We start from the raw sequence: 16,634 nt of genomic DNA, 5'->3' as shown, positions 1-16,634 counted from the left end.
CTCGTTTTGGCCGCCGCCGCCCGGCCGCCCGCGCGGCGCTGCACTGGGGGCGGGGAGTCTGATGGGAGACGCGCGCGGCGCTGAGGAGGCGGCGGCCGGGGAGAGGGATCGGGAGAGGGACTGGGCGCGGGAGGCGGGAGGCGGGGGACAGGAGGAGGCGCCGCCGCCGCCCGCCCCTTTCCGCTGGGGAGCAGCTGCAGCAGCAGGAGCGGAGCAGGAGCCGCGCAGCCGCCGCCGCCGCCGCCGGGGGATGTGGCCGGCGCCCGCTCCGAGCCGCGCCGCCTCCTGAGTCCCCGCCGCCGTCCGAGCCGCCGCCGTCACCGCCGAGCCGTGCGGGGCCAGGCCGCGCCCTCCCCGGGCGCCCGCCGGCTCGCATGCCGAGGGGCTCCGGGGCGTAGCTGCGCGCCCGGCGCCGCCTCCGGGCTCCTCCGGCCCCGCCATGGGCTGCTGCAGCTCCGCCTCCGCCGCGCAGGTGAGGGGCTCCCGCCTCCCGGCCGCCCGCCCGGATGCCTCCCCCGCGCTGCACTACGGGCGCCTCCGCCCGATGCCTCTTGCTACCCGCCTTCCTCCCTTAAGCCCACCGTGCACTCCAGAGCCCCCCACCCCGCGTCTCCCGCCCGCCTGTCCCGCCGATGCCGCCGCGCTGGCTCCGCGGCTGCCGACCCGCAGGCTCCTCCGTGCGGCCCTCAGTGCGCCCTCAGCTCCTTTCCGCCCCTTCCCGACTTGGCCTCCTCCTCCCAGTCACACCTGAGCGGCCCGTCCCGCCCGCCTGCAGGTAGAGGCCACACAGGCGCCTCCTCTGCCCCAGGTGGCACCCCCTTCCCTCGTCTTCTTGGCCTTGCTCCTCTCTTCCCTGCTCCGTGGAGTACCCCCTCTCCCCACCCACCGACTATTTTCTGTGCTCCTAGGAGGAGTACCTCCTTCACCCCTCTTCCACCTTATTCCAGTTTCTGCTCCATTAGATATCTGTCCGTTTTCTCTTGCCCGCCGCCCCCAGTCCGATTTCAGGTGTTTAAGCGGGCCCCGGAGCCCTTCCACGGCCCCCTTCCCAGATCCCACCCACTCGCCTCCCACCCCATCCCCCCATTGTGCCTTGACCGGGGCACCGCGGCCTCTTCGCACACCCAGGCCCCTGCGGGAGCCGCGGAGACTGGGCAGGGAATGGGATTGGGCACCTGGCGGGTGACGGGAGCGTTACGGAAACTCCCTCTTTGTTGCCAGTGTAACAGGAGGAAGAGGTGCCGAATTTAGTTTTTCTGTGGGCACTGGCTGAATGTTGTCGCTAAGGGCTGAGATGCAGAGATTTTTCCTAGCTTCTACCCTGCCCCCATCCAAATTTCACTAACCTCCCTCTCTCTTGCGGATCCCCTGAACCTGGATGGAAATGTTTAGACAACTGTATAAGGATCAAATGTAATAGGACTTGACTCCTGGCCACTAATAACTGAGAGGACCTGTTTGTAAATTACCCAATTTAGTGGATTAGTGAGTGTATTTACAAATACGATAAAAAGCAATCAGGAATACCGCATCAAACTGTCTGGTGGTGCTGTATTGAAAAATAGACTCTGACAACGCTTGGGATGTAATCTCACAGTTTCATTAGCGTAGAATTTAACGGTGGTCTTTGATTTGTTTGTTTGGTGGGATGACAAGGGCTCTTGTTTTTAGAAATAAAGAGTCGTCAGTTCTTGGTAAAGGAAAATGCCAGTTTGTAAAAAAATTCCTCCAGAGATCTAGCATCTGTGATAATGCCAGAAGTGTTTTGCTGCTGCTAAATGACTATATATAACTCAGTTTTAAATAACCTGCATACTTGTTCTGAAAATCTGAGATCTGTTGGAAAAATGACTAGAATTGCAGATGAATGGAGGACGTTTATGTTTTCTCAAGTCTCTGTTCTATTTGTCCAGTTCTTTTTTCGAGTGTTCGCTTACCTGTGTGCCTATTTTTGTCTTACTAGGATCATAGGCTGATCGGTTTAGTTAGTTTAAGCCTTCCTCTTTTATTAGAATAGCGAAGAGAAAGACAGTATGTGGTGGTGTTAATGAAGGAGAGGTCATTAGACTAGGGTTTTCATGTTAACAAATAAAGATGTAGAATTACACAATACCTTTCAAATGGTTGGGATTTTGGGGTGGAATGGAGATCAAGTTGGGTACTATTAATCTAGTATTTACTTAAATATTATATTCACCCCAAAGGGGTCTTTTATGTTGCATTTCTTTTAAGAACTAGGTAACTTTATATCCTCTTTTGGTGGTGAAATGCTTTTAAGACAGGAAAGTATTGATAGTTTATGGATGACTTGTTTAGTGCATGAACAATTAAATTTGGGAGGAATATTGCTGCACTAAAACTCTGCCTTAATAACAGGTAGCGAATCTTGTCATTTCTCTAGCTCCTATTATACTTTTCAGAATGCTGTCACATACATTTTCTTTGCTCTTTCCTCCTCTCGGAGACACTGTTTCCTTCATGCCATGTTCTACAGGCAAGATGTGTGTCATGCACCCCAAGGGGTGCGTTTTTTTTTTCTGTGAATTTCTCAAACCAATCAGCAGCTGTCACGTGCCTTTAAGTTCAGCTTTAGGGACTTGTAGTGTTCAGTGGAGCGTTGAGGAGCAGCAGGTTTTGTGCCAAAGACCTTTTTTTTTTTTTCCTTCCTTATTCTAGGTGTTGGCAACATTCTTCATTTGTGAATTGTTACCAGTCTGCTGACATTTTAATGATCCTTTCAGGAGCATCACCAGCTTTAGTATAATACTGTATCTATATGTGTTGTGTTGAAACAAAATAGGGATGAAAGATCAAATCTTCTCCAACTGAGAACCTCCACATCACTTTGAACCTTTCTTTAGATGCCTTAACTATATTTTCAGGCACAATATGTTTCTTTAATCTTTTCTATGGGATTGTAAGCTTCTTGAGTATAGGAACTACTTTTGTTTTCCCCATCTTCATATCTACTGCATTGCCCCACTATAACTTGTACATAATGATTGCTCAGCAATAGTCAGTCAACAGAATTATATATGGAGCTTTGAACATCTGGCTGCCAAGTAAAACTGAATATGAATTCAGCCCTTCCCATGCACTTTTTCACTTCCAAGGACTGGTTGATTAATTTTACCAAGCCATCCTTTTCTAAACTCAAATTTGGACTGTTTAAGTTAATATTCACCTGGCTTTTCCACATTCCTTCCTATTTTGTCAGTGGTACTGTCAGTTTGATAAATTGAGCAGGTTTTTCCTTTTTTTTCTAGGTGCTTTGCTCAATGCTTATATTTCAGTGAGAGCAATGGTTATAACATCATAAAAGAGCTTGTCTGCAAACTGTAATGATAACCTGAACAGCACATCAAAACAATGTGCTTTGAGGTAATCTGCATTTCAACTTAGCTTTTTTCAGTAGTATTGTCAGCAACTTTAAAGTCTTGGCAGGTTTTATCAGTGTTAATATAATATGTTTTCTTTTTCCAGTAGGGATTCACTTTTGAAATAGAATTTATTTTCCCTCATACTGTCTTGCAATGTTGTAGGCTCTCATAAGAGAGTTTATGGTCTTCCAAACTGTTTCATCACTTGTAGTCTGTCCTAGTATTTTCATTTTCTTTGCAGCATCTGGATATCATAGCTTGCCACCAAGATAATTATCCTCTCTTAGGATTTAGATGAAAATGTCATATTCTGTACTAACTTTTATTTCCTTGCTGAAAAAGCAAATTATTGGCCAAATAATTTATCCTGTATCAGGTATTTACATCTAAGAATCTCAAGCCTATCTTGTGAGTCAGCACTCTTATAGAGCTCTTAATTATGTTTCATTTTTTATTAGTGACAACTATGAGTTGTTTACTAATATTAGTAATAGCTCAAAACAAGCCAACACATGATAGCCATTGCCTAAAAATCTCTTTAAAGGGAACATAAAAGTAAGACGATCTTCTTGAGTTTCTTTTTATGGCACTAATCCTCCCTAAGACTCTTAAAATTTATTCCCAACTCCCCATAATTCATTTGTTCTGTTATAACCTGACATAATTTCTACTCTTATAATGTTAAACTTCAAAGTTCACTTGTAAATCTTCAGATTTATTAAATGTTCTTTCCCATTGACAAACCAGTTTGAATGAAGGAGGCTTTTGAAAGATTACTTAGCAAATTGCCCTAAGTCTCTGTCGTTAATGGCTAGATCATTATTTCTCACAGCAGTGCTTTGGAGGCCAGGAGAGTTTGCAAGTGCTCTGAAGTTCTGTCCTTCAGTTCTAACCTTAGAAATTGTGAGAGGAATGGCGGACAGTCTTTCTGATTGCACACCGTCCCTCGTCTGTCTGACTTTAGGAGCAATTGTAATTGTCTACTTTCTTGTCCTGTGATCTTCAAATTGAGAGTTATATATTTAACAGGCTTTTTCTTGCTCTCTTGTCTTGGAGGTTATAAAAAACAGTCAAGTGGTTCATAAATACTGGTTAATGTTTGAGTATGTTAACTGTTCTTAACAAGATTTCGATGATAATGTAGTCTCCATCTGATTTGTGGAATTTGAAATCAGGGTAAAATGAAATTTGAAGAGCATAGTGGGAATTACCAATGGAAACTAACTTTTTCCATTAAAATATGTCCAGCGAATTGCTCCAACTGGAACAAAAAAGTCATGGCATAAAGACAGTTTTTCCCCCTTTTTCTGATACTGTGCTGGTATCAGGGAAGAATTAACTACACAAAAGATGTAAATTAAAATTAGGGTTAAAATTGGCTGGAGATAATGTAAAAACACATTGCTATTTTTCACAGCCATTTTCATGGAATTTCTGCAATAACTCTGAAGTTGATTTTACTTCCATCTTACAGCTCAGGCAATTGAGGCTTGGAGACTGGGAAATCCCGCTGAAGTTACAGAGCTACTAAGTGATCTAAACTTCCACCCAGGTCTTCGGAATCTGAGTCCTAGGCTGCTCTTTCTGTGCTCACGTGTGTGCTTTTCAAATCTTAAACTGTGGCTCACTTTTTATCTTTGCAAAAGGTCCACTCAATAAAATTTTGAATGAAGGAATTTCCAAGCTAAATTCATGCCACCATTTTGAACTTCCTGCAGTTGTTAGCTAGGGCACAACATAATATAATACAGCATAACTAGTCCAGTTAGAAAGTTTCCAGGCTTAACAAATATTATCAAATACTCCTTGACATATTAATTCTATCATTAAAATGTTATTGGCTGGAGAAGTTAAATATTTGTAAAAATATATTCTATATATTTACTGGTCATTGGTTAATAGCTGTTTTTTATTGCCCGCCTACCCCACAAGAAGAAAGAGATATTTCAATTTTGTAACTTTGGCTTAGATTTTTGGGAACCTGGGGGATGTTAAAGAAAAACTAGTCCTACTATCTCACTTTTTTGTTGAGCTAAACTAGAATTTAGAGATATGAAGTAGGCAGAGAGATAGCTACCATATGAGGTGTCTAGGACTAGAAACCTATTTAGTCTCTTTATCTCTTGATCTTTCTGTACTACTATTAATTCTTAATGTCTTAAGTCTAATCTTTGCAACATTGGCAGCACATTGTGAACACTTGAGAACTCTAAAAAACACTGATCCTGCTCCCAGAGATTCTGATTCCATTTGTTCAAGAGTGCCACCTGGGCATCAGAATTTTTTATAGTTCCCCTGGTGATTCTCATGGGTTGCTGAGGATGAAAACCAATATTCCGTACCCTTTCTTTAGGTAATTTCATCTCTTCCTGTGGTTTCAATTACAATCCATATACCGACAATTCCCAAACAATTACTGAATTGAAACAAACCGTCCTAGCTTTTGGTCCATATTTCCAACTGATTTCTTAACACTTTCACTAGAATATCTTATAGGCAACTCAAACTTGGCATATCTAAAACTGAACTCAAAATTTGTATACTACACACACACTCCTTTTTCAGTATCTCTGGTTCACCAAATGATAACCAATGACCTGGTGTAGAAACTTGAAAACCTGAATCATGTAGAGAACCTGCCTTTCATTAGTCAATAGCGAGTCGTGACACCTTGCCTCTTTAACCTTCTAAATACCAGTGCCAACACCCTTGTCCAGGCTTCTGTCATCTCTGGCCAGAGCCTTGCTTACAGATCTCCCTGTATTCATTCAGGCTCCTTTCTAATATTACAGCCTTGGTGTTCTTTAAAAAACAGAAAGCTGATTGTATCCCTCTCCTACTTGAAACACTTTAGTAGTTAGTTTCTGAATGCACTTAGGACAAAGACCAGAATCCCAGACCCTAGCCGAAAGACCCTATGTGGGCTGGTCTCCATCTCTCTCCAGCATCATCTCATGCCTTGCTGCTGCTTATTTTTTGTGCTTCAACCTCACAGATTCTTCTGTTGATTGTATTCCTTCTTTTAGGGCTTTTGCATATGCTGTTCACTTGTCTGGAAGGCTCTTTGCTTTTCTCTCTGCTTTTGGCTGGCTACTACTCATCTTCTAAGTTTCAGCCTAAAAAACACCTCTTCAGAAAAGTTTCCTTATTCCTTCAAACCAGGCCTTGTCTCTTCATTAAACTCTCACAGCCTTATGTATTTTCCCCTTGAGCACTTAAAGCAATAAACAATTAATTATACAGTATTAACGTCTAGACCAGGAGTTGGCAAAACTATAGCCCATGGACCTGATCTGGTCAGCTACCTGTTCTTGCATGGCTTGAAAGCTAAGAATGCTAAAAATGGTATCTGTATTTTTTTTACTGGTTGAAAAAAAATCAAAAGAAGAACATTGCATGAGAAATTTATTTCATAATAATTATATGAAATTTGAACTTCATTGTCTACAAATAAGTCCCCCCCCCAAAAAAAAAGTTTTATTGAGACACAACCGCACTCATTCATTTACATATTGTCTATAGGTGTTTTCATGCTATAAAGGCAGACTCAAGTAGTTATGACAGAGACTTTATGGCCTCCAAGCACAGCTATTTACTCTGTGGCCCTTTACAGAAAATCTGCTGATGAAAACAGGTCCCACACCTGCTTTGCTTATTGCTGTTATTATCTGTGTTCAGCTGATACGTAATTCATAAATGCTACTGCAATATTTGATCAAATTAAGAAATCCTTGGATGGGTGTGGATGAACTCCTGCCTTAGTAATTCTAATGCTTCAAAATTCAATGCAAACAGTTTTTTAAAGGATAAATACTTTAGAAGAAGGTTTTTCACTGAATTTTCTGCTGCAATCTTAAGTGGCTTGGCTGGGTCTGGTATACATCTCATTCATGAAGCAGGTAGTTACGAGGTTAAGGTGGATGGGAAAAGATTAGTTCACTCCAATAACGGGCCAGTTGTATTTACAGCGCTGGTGTTTCTATAGCAGGAGCAAAGGGATGGGACTTTATGTGCAGAGTTATAAAGAAAAAATGTCTGAATTGGTTAAAAACGTCAGTCATTAGAGTCATTGTTATCTCTACTATGGGAATTCACTCTGAAAATGGTTAAAGTTTCTGACACAGTAACATTTCTCTCTTAGTATTTTTTGTTTTCTCATTTATTTGGAATATAGCATAGCATAATGTTCCAATTTTGAATTATGCATTATATCAAACAGTACTTTTGTTTAAGAGGTGGTTTTTGAAAGAGATTTGCATTTTTAGTATGTTTTTATGTATTCAACAGGGGGCTGTTAGTTTTTTTCTCTTGGACTTCTTTCTGATTTCATATCAGTTGTATAATAGGATTTACTTAAAAACCATTTGATTGATAAAGTTCAATTCATTTCTTTTGTGCGAAAATGATCATATTTTTATTATTTTTAGCTGCTCTCTGCAACATCCCACAACCAGATATTTATTTTTTATTTATTTTATTTTTTGTAACCAAATATTTAGACATTTATTTAGTAAGAAAACTCTTGAAAGTATTTTTTTTTCCCTAACTTTTAAGATTGCCAAACACTTCTGTTAAATATTTGATTTCTGGGTACATTTATATAATGTAAAATAAGGAACATAGCAAAAAGATGAAGAAATTGAAAATACATAGTTCCTTCATGATGTTTCAGTAGCGATGGTGTTAAAGTTTGCTTTTATATATATATATAGAATTGTGATCATGTAATGATGAGAATGATCTTATAAGGTTTTTTCATTATGAACCATTTAGGATGAATTCTCCTGTCGGAAAGAAAAAAAAAATCCTTTAAATAGCTACAACCTTAAGGAAAATTTACTATCTCATATAAGTTGAGAGGTAGAGTAGCTTCTGGGTTGGTTAGTTCAGTGGCTTGATGATGTCAATAGGACCTGAGTTCTCTCCTTGTTTCTCTTTTTGTCATTTTCAGAAAGGTAGCTTTTCCTCCCTTAACTCCCGTCATGATCCCAAGATGGATGTGGTTCTTCCAACTCGCCTTTTGCTGAGCTGACAAACTCCAGTGGTTTTCCTTTAATAGGAGTTAAGGAGGGCTGCATACACATCCTTAAACAATCTCTAGCGAGGGGGGAGGCAAAGGACCCGGTAATTGGCTTAGACTAACCCGGATTTCCCTTTGAGTCAAGTGGAGGGCAAAACAACACAGGAACAAAATTAGGCTCTGCTCGCAAAGTAGGGGTGTGGGGTAAGGGGGGAAATCTGGGTAGGCAGCCAGTAGTATCTGTTATATAGTTTTGCCATTTTCTTCTGCCCGTAAAGCGCACTTATGCAGCGTTTCCTAACATTTTGCTTATAGCTCCATTATAAAGCTAGTCACAGTTCTTAGTTGAAAGTCACAGTTATGTTCCTATTCCCCCAGTGATACTGCTCCAGCCACTGCGGAGCACCTTTCTCTGTTCCCCGCCCACACTGCCTCTTTTCCGTTCTGAGATGAGGATAATTTCAGGATACAAAGGGGCATTTCAGGTTGGAATAATGGTTAAGTAGCTGATTAGTATTCCCACAAGTCACAGGCTTTGGGGGTGAGTGTAACCCTTTCCCTCGAGTCCCCACAGTTTCCTTTTCTACGTCTTTTGATTGATCTCACTTCTGTGTGTATTTATCTTTGTCTGATTGGTACTCATTTTTTTCTCTTATTTTTTCCCTTCTTTTTCCTAAAATTTTCTTTTTCCTTCCTTTTCTTCCTACCCCTACCTGATATACCTAAGGAGCCATAATACTGAGTGGAATATAGTAGAATAGAGAAGGAAAAAGAGAATGCTTTTTTTCCTCCTATTTAATTTTAAGTGTTTTTTTTCTTTTTTTGATGTAAAGCAATAATAAAACTGAAATTTCACATTGTTATTTAGAATATGATAAAGAGCTCTCCAAATATAAAAATTGCATCTCTGCACCAAATCCCTAATTTACAGAAGGGAAAATAATAAATTAATATTTAAGTATGTTCAGTCTTGCTGTTAATGAAATTAATTCAGTTTAAACCATAGAGACACCCCTTTTATATCTGTAACTTTGGTAAAAGTTAACAGAATGATGTTAAATGCTCAAGTGGTTTTTGACTCAAGTATACTTTATTGATTTGCTGAATAAATTGGAATGACTCTTTTGGGACACTGTTTGACAACATACATTGAAAGCCATAGAAGAAGTTGACATAATTTAGTAATACAAAAATACAATTATGTTAAATGTAAGAATCTTTCCACATGTCATCATTTATAATAGCAAAAGATTTTAATTGTAAACATAATTGTTTCTCGTGTAAAATTTCTTTTCTTAAAATAAAATTCAATTGAATTTAATCTATTATAAGTGTCTCACTTTGCCACCATCCCCAACTAAATTATCCCCCCTTAATGGGAGAGTGACCTTCTGTTGTCCTTATAAGAAGTCCTTTACCTACTGCTGCCCTAAAGGCTCCTAGCACCGGTGTGCGCTGGCTGGAGTATGTGGTGTGTAGACAGATTGTAAGGGTTTGAATCTCACCTCTGTCACCAGCTGGGTTATTTGGGCCAAATCCTTTAACCTTTGGTACCTATTTCTCCAGTTGTAAAATGGGAACAATAATAAAACCTACCTCATAGGCTTGTAGCAAACTGTACAACGCATGAAAATATCTCAGACATTAGCATATTAATGTAAACTAAATCTCTTGGATGTCTTCATTCATTAATCCTTCCCTAAAACACACACACACACACACACACACACACACACACACACACACACACACACACACAGTTTGGGAGTTGGAAAAGTTACCTGAGTTCCAAAAATTTTTAGTTGTGTCAGAAAGATGGGTGCTAAGGGTGACATAAACAGCCATCATACAGCTAAATTGGGTAGTGAGGAGTTCAGGGAATGGGGAAACTAAGAAGGATGGACTAGTTGGAAAGTAGGCTTCTTGAAAATGACCCTTAATCTGGCCTTGAAGAATGGGGTTTAGAAAGAGTAGGAGGGTATGCAGATTTTAGTAGAAAGCAAGGAGATGAGAAGACATTCCAATAAAAGGAACAGTTTGAGCAAAGGCAAGGAAGTTTTTTATGCTGCATGCCAGTCTCAGAAGGAGACCTGGCCAGAATAAACAGATGTTAGTTATGAGGAAGAGATTAATATTTGAAGGGGAAGTAAGTGGGCAGACATGGAGAGTTTTTCAGATTGATTTAAGGAAGATTCATCTGACAGCATTGTCTGTGCCTGAAGTTAGCAGAAAGGGAAACAGAAGCCACCTAGGAAGTTGTTCACAAACTCAAACCAAATAGTGTAAATGGGAAGAGACATTATGGAGTTGGAAGTAGGACAGATTTTCCTGAGTTCATCTAGATATGTGAGACGAGGAGAGGGATAAAACGTTTAGAATGCCATACAACTGGAGAAAGGTATTATAATTGACAGACATGGGAGTTGAGATGGAGATTCATCTCGTGGGGAGAAGATGAATTCAGTTTTGTACAGACTGAGTTTGAGGCAATACTGATATTAATACCTTCATGTAGCAATATCCCATAAGCAATTGAAGACTCAATATTGGATTTCAGAAAGTGCTTTAAGTCACATGCATAGAAGGAATGCTTTTAAGGATGAATGGTCTCTGAAGGGAAAAAAAGGGAATGAAATATGAGAGCAGACAACTAGGCTTTGACTGCCGGGAGTAGTGGTGACCAGTCATTAATTGGGGGGTTTTACAGAGCTCATTTCCCTACTTGTCTGTTCTCATATAATAAATTTCATTGTATTCTCAAAACTCAGATGGTCACCAGTGTTAGCCCCATTCTATAGATTAGGGAGCAGGTTCAAAACGTATAGGTAGCTTGCCCAAGGACCTTCAAGTAGTGTAAATAAAGCCAGAAGTGGTTAAAAGCATGTGCATTTCCTGCTGCGATGCAATATCTTCCTCTCTGCTGTACTGAGAACAACTATATTTAAGCAACATATGAAATGTTCCTTAGATTTAATATTCTGTTACTTTTCTGTTACTGAAATTCAGAGATTGTACTATTTACTCTCAATTTAAAGTGTGTGTGTGCGTGTGTGTGCGTGTGTGTGTGTGTGTAGGGCGGGTGTTTTAAATCAGTGCACCGCAAACTTGAGGTCAAGGCGTGACAATTTGGAGCAGAGTCTGTAAGTGGTAGTTATATACTACAGACTCAGGACCCTTGACTACTATGCATTTCCTTGTGGGCCTTTCTACATTGTCTTTTAAGAACTTAAGTCTAAGCAAGTCTGTCATGGCAATAAGTTTACTAAATGTGACTATAGTTATGTCCTTTCCCCACAACTCAGATTCTTGAGAATACAGTTTTAAATAAAGAAAATATATTTACATATCTAGTCAGTCTTTGGAGATCTATGGCCTTTGAAAAAGTTAACATAATTAATGCTAACGTTGTCTAATATCGAATAACCAACAAGGCTTTGGAGAGCTGTTAAGAAAGGAAAGGGTGAAGAAAATGGCCACAGTGAAGTTGACTCTAGCACAAATGATTAGCACATTCGGATCAGATTATGAAGGCAGAGATTTGTACCACCTGGGCAAAAGCTGGATTCTCCCTCCCCCCACCACTCCCTTTTAAAATAATCTGCACTTTAAAAATTCAGCATATTTATGAGTTTTATCCCTTGCTTGTTAGGCCCTGAAGTTTATCAAATCTCTTTTGCAGGTGATTTTGTATTTTCATAATAATTCTAAAGTCATCAAGTGTTGTAAAGCAATTCAGAAGACAAAGTTTTAAAGTCTAGCATATTAAATATATTTTGAAACTAGCCATACTTTTACATCAAGAAAAATATTTTGGAATAGACACTGGTATTTGATGCAGATTTCAGTTGTGAAGTTTGGAGATAATACTCTAATAAGACACTTCATTTAAAAATTGAATGCAGTGCTAGTTTTGGTGATAATTTAAAAAAAAAATTATAATTTAATATGAGAAAGTAAGCCAAGACCAAGTGGAAACACATGTTTCTATTGAGGTAGCAAACAGAAGGGAGGCAGAGTAGGGGGAAGGAATACTTCCCAGGACCTGCTGCTACTTAACCAGCTCAGCGAGTGATGTTATACATGCCATCCCATTTAAGGATATAAATGTTCTTGCGCAAAAATACTGTAATCGGTTTTTCCCCAGGTATGTGCCCCGAGAAGACCAGGATGATCCTTTAAGATGGTCCTCCAAGAAAGGGTCTGAGGTCAAGAAAAGTTTAAGTTCTTGCTCATGCCATACCATCTTCCGGTACCCCTCCCACTCACCTTTCCTTCCTCTCCCCATTTGTAGAGTCACAGTATATATTAGCTTATTAAGACTCTCCTTGTGCTTACCTCCAGGAAGCCAATTTAACTCTGCTTAACTGGACATCATTGAATTATTTGTCCTTTTTTAATATATATATAAAACTATTCTGCAGAACACATTTTGAGAAACAGTGCTTGAAATACTATTTTTCAATTCCATTTAGTGACAATGAACGTGAGTGTGGTAGAGTAAGAATGTTCTTGGATCAGGTAACCCATAGGAAGGAATCACGCTGCAGATCTGAAATGGAGAACTTCAACATGTTCTTTAAAATTTTGGCAAAATAATGTAAATAAATTTCAGGTCACTCATATAGATTGTGATAATTTAAAAGCCTTTCATGTGAACTGTTTTTCAGATTAGTATTTTGAGATCTCCAAGAAGCTAGGGAAGAATAAGAGATGTACAAAAGGATCCTTCAAGTTTTAAACCTCAGATCTGAACTGTGGTGAGGCCAGCTGGGCCAACAGCAAGAGAGGGCACCAACCATCTGTGCTTGGGAGTTTTCTTCTCTCCTCCAGATCTGTAGCAGAGAGAGACTCTAGGGGCAGTTATGTTATCGCTTAGCACTTCAAATGGACATCTGGAGATGAGACTTGCTGATCAAATGCTGACTGCTTTTTGTTGGAGAAGGAATTGAGGTCCAAGACGATGTTACGTGGGCGAAGCAAATAATAGATCCGCAATAAATAATTATTAAATAAATGTGGATGGGGTATTCAAAGGCTAAACTTTTTGTTTATGGTGCTAACGATGGCCTTTCGAAATTATTTTAAAATAGAGCCTGTCGATAGAGAGAAATAAGAATGAACCTGAAAATTAAAATTAGGTAGTATTTGAAATGCTTTAAGTTAATTCTTTGAACCTGACCTTGCTAGCATGTGTTTCTACATTGTAATGACATCTTGAAGACGTTAATACTAGCCAGCCAGGAAAAAAGAAAAAAATGCACATCATTAAAGAACACATAAGCTAGAGACCTCTGGACCTCGTCGACACCTAAGTATGCTAAGTAATCGTCGCTGGTAGATTTATACTTATATACGAATGAGGCTTCCCTTCTGCCACACCCTGCCACACCCCTTTTGTTTTTTACTCACCCGCCATGCGGAAGAGCACAGTGAAAGCTCTCAGGGCCACCTCTGTGCCTTTCTGGGAGCAGAGTGGGTAAAGCTATACAGATCCTTCATATTTTCAAAGTATAACCTGAGGGGTGGAGAGCCCCGCCGCAAAAATGACCCCTGCTTGTGACTGGGGTGCAAGAGCAAGAAAGCTCTGAGAGCAGTGGGAAGGCACTGAAAAGAGAAAAATAAAAGAATCAAGAATGTTGGCTGAATAAAGAGGAAATTCTTGGCCCATCCCATTGTCATGGTTCAGTCCAACATTTATTGACTAGTGTTTCATTCAGGCTGCCAAGTACCGGATTCAACCAAGAATGAGACTTTCCCTCTAGTCTACAAAGGGAACAGTACAGAGGGATGGAGGGACTTCCACAGAGTGTCAGAGCACACCTGGATCTTTCTTAAATAGCCAAAAGTTCTACTAGTTTACAGCGCTGGTGATTTGGTAGATGCTAAACTAATATTTAAAACTAAGAGCTAGAAATACAAAAGTGCCCTGAAGGAACATAGGCATTGTTTTCAAGGTAAGATCAGTAAACTTTAGGTTAAATTTATTGTATTTATAAGCAAGACAGTATTTTATGGCAGTGAAAGAAAAAAATACTGTCCTTGAGTAGAAAATAAAGCTTTAGGAGCCTGTAGACAAGTCACAGCGACTCTTGAGGCAGTCCCATGGGAAAAATGGTACCTATAATTGTCTAATATTTTTATTTCTGTGTTGAAATGACTAGCATTTAAGCTAAAGTGTGATTTTTGTTCTTTGATAATGCAAAATTCTGGGAACTTAAATGTAGAACAAATCAGATGTATGCTTTTGTTTTTCACTAATCTCTGGTGGCTCTCTTGCTAGTCGTCTGCCTCTGTTGAGTGAGCCACGGATTTTTGCCCTTTCGCCCTGCCAAGGAGCCCGAGTGCTGTTGTTAGTGGTCTCAGTCTCCTACCTAACTGGGTAACTATGACCTGCTTAATGTTCCATGGGGTACAGAATGATTCTTCACTTCATCTCTTACCGCTACATCAGAACATCTTGTTTCTCTTCCAGCTTCCTCCCACTTAGATGTGCATTTTTTCCTCTTTAAGTATTTATACCTCATCTACTTCCAAAAATATTTTAGGTGATTCGTAATCAAATGTAAATATATTTAAGACTTCGGAGATGAAAAATCAAAAGCTAAGAGGAGATAGAGATGGGGTAGAAGGAAGAAGCATACATCTCCTAAGTGCCTGAGCTTCCTTACCTACCAGTGTTTCCAGTCCTGCTTCGGAATTGTGCTAATTCAAAGGAGATTATTACATGGAATCCTTTTACAGAATCCCAGACTGGCAGGGCTGTGAGAGGTCTGTCATCCAACCCACCAAGGTATCACGTCTGCTAAGTGGATTTTGTCCAGGCTCTGCTTAAATACTTCAATCGGCAGAGAGCTCACTGCTGGCTGAGACAGTTAATGCTATTTCCAGGCAGTTACTAGAAATTTATTTTTTTGCACAGCTGAGCTCTGTGTCCATGTGACTTTGTTTTCGGTTCTTCCGCACCCATTAGTCAGATAGAATAACTGAAAACAACTGAAACCAGCCTTTAAAGTGTGCCAAGTTTTGTGTGTGGGGGTGGGTTTCAAGGTTAAAATCCTTAGTTTATACAGCCATTTCTTAAATGTCATAATTCCAGATCCTGACCTGTTTTGAACACTCCTGTTTTCATCTTCCACTTTCATTTTAAAAATTTATTTAATTTCATCTTCATCAAAGCTATGCCTGCATATATTTTAAAGAGTTAAACATTTCTAGCAGGATCGTCATCTTTAAAAAGGAAAAAAAAAAACCTCTTCTCCATTTTCTGCTGCCCCGAGGCTATCACTTTTAAATCTTTGAGCTAACTCTCTTGCTCTCCCCTCTCTGTAATTCTAACATGCTTATATTACTGCGTCCTGATTCTTTAGTTTTTGGCATTAATTTTAGCCTCCACTATGGAAGGTGAAGATTGAGCTCTCTTCCAACACTATTCTTTGCCCTCCTCGCGTGGATGTACTTTCTGCCCCTCTTACCCTTTTGCTTGTAGATATATTGTAATTTTGTTAGGATCCCTGTTCAGTCTTTACATTATGGCTATTTAAATGCTCTTCACAGCTGAGTCATGTAACATTTCATCATTCTTACATAATCTTTTGTCACTCCTAGAAATAATAGTTGTCTGGTTTTGCTGTTTACCTAGTTTTCTCTGTATTTATGATTAATTGACCTCTAAATTCTTGCCTAGTTGTGTGAATTTCTTTGAGTCAGCTCAAATACCTTAGATAGTCTTTCAATTTCAATTTCTTGATGAGATTTCTCCCATAGGTCCTATCTGAGTTGGCCATTTTTCAGGCCTGCCGCAAAGCTGTCAGTTTGAGATGTCTCTTCACATCACACTGGGGATTCCCGTAGTCTTTCTTGTGTCGGAGTCCCAATTATCTGCATCTCATGTACTTTATACAAATTTATTTAAAAAAAAATTTTAATGGTTGTGTGGCTTCCCTTATTTTATAAATCCGTGTAAGGAAAACAAAAGAGAAAATGAAGGAAGAAAACATGAAGAAGTAGAAGAAGAAAACTTCTATTTTGCCTTCAAACCAGAAGGTCTGTGAAGAGTTCAGAACATCTGTACTTTTGTAATGAAACCAGTGAATCTGGCCGGCATGGTCCTTTGAACACAGATACTTTATTATCTCCGCTCCTTCCCCAAACTCCTTGACATAGCATAAATGGAGATTCAGATCGTCAGAAATCTAAGGCCCAGGGATTCTGTGGGTGCAGGTGAGAAGAAAGGC

The 16,634-nt window shown here is 40.0% G+C and overlaps 1 protein-coding gene across 3 annotated transcripts in view; it reads left to right on the top strand.

Annotated features, from left to right (window-relative positions):
* Positions 1 to 223: 223 nt before the first annotated feature.
* The window catches only part of SLC44A1 (solute carrier family 44 member 1), a 161,988-nt gene continuing 145,577 nt past the window's right edge, over positions 224 to 16,634 (top strand). For 2 of the 3 annotated variants that reach the window (XM_016156072.2, XM_016156070.2), the window contains exon 1: positions 233 to 472. In XM_016156072.2, the coding sequence (XP_016011558.1) occupies positions 440 to 472 (33 nt within the window). In that variant the 5' untranslated portion in view covers positions 233 to 439. Of the gene's footprint in view, positions 473 to 16,634 lie in introns of all 3 variants that reach the window. The other variant, XM_016156074.2, reaches the window with a different exon arrangement.

Source organism: Rousettus aegyptiacus, unplaced genomic scaffold (genome assembly GCF_014176215.1).
Source record: "Rousettus aegyptiacus isolate mRouAeg1 unplaced genomic scaffold, mRouAeg1.p scaffold_m13_p_3, whole genome shotgun sequence".
Taxonomy (NCBI): domain Eukaryota; kingdom Metazoa; phylum Chordata; class Mammalia; order Chiroptera; family Pteropodidae; genus Rousettus; species Rousettus aegyptiacus.
The sequence above is the reverse complement of the archived record's forward strand: the minus strand, read 5'-3'. Positions and strand labels throughout refer to the sequence as shown.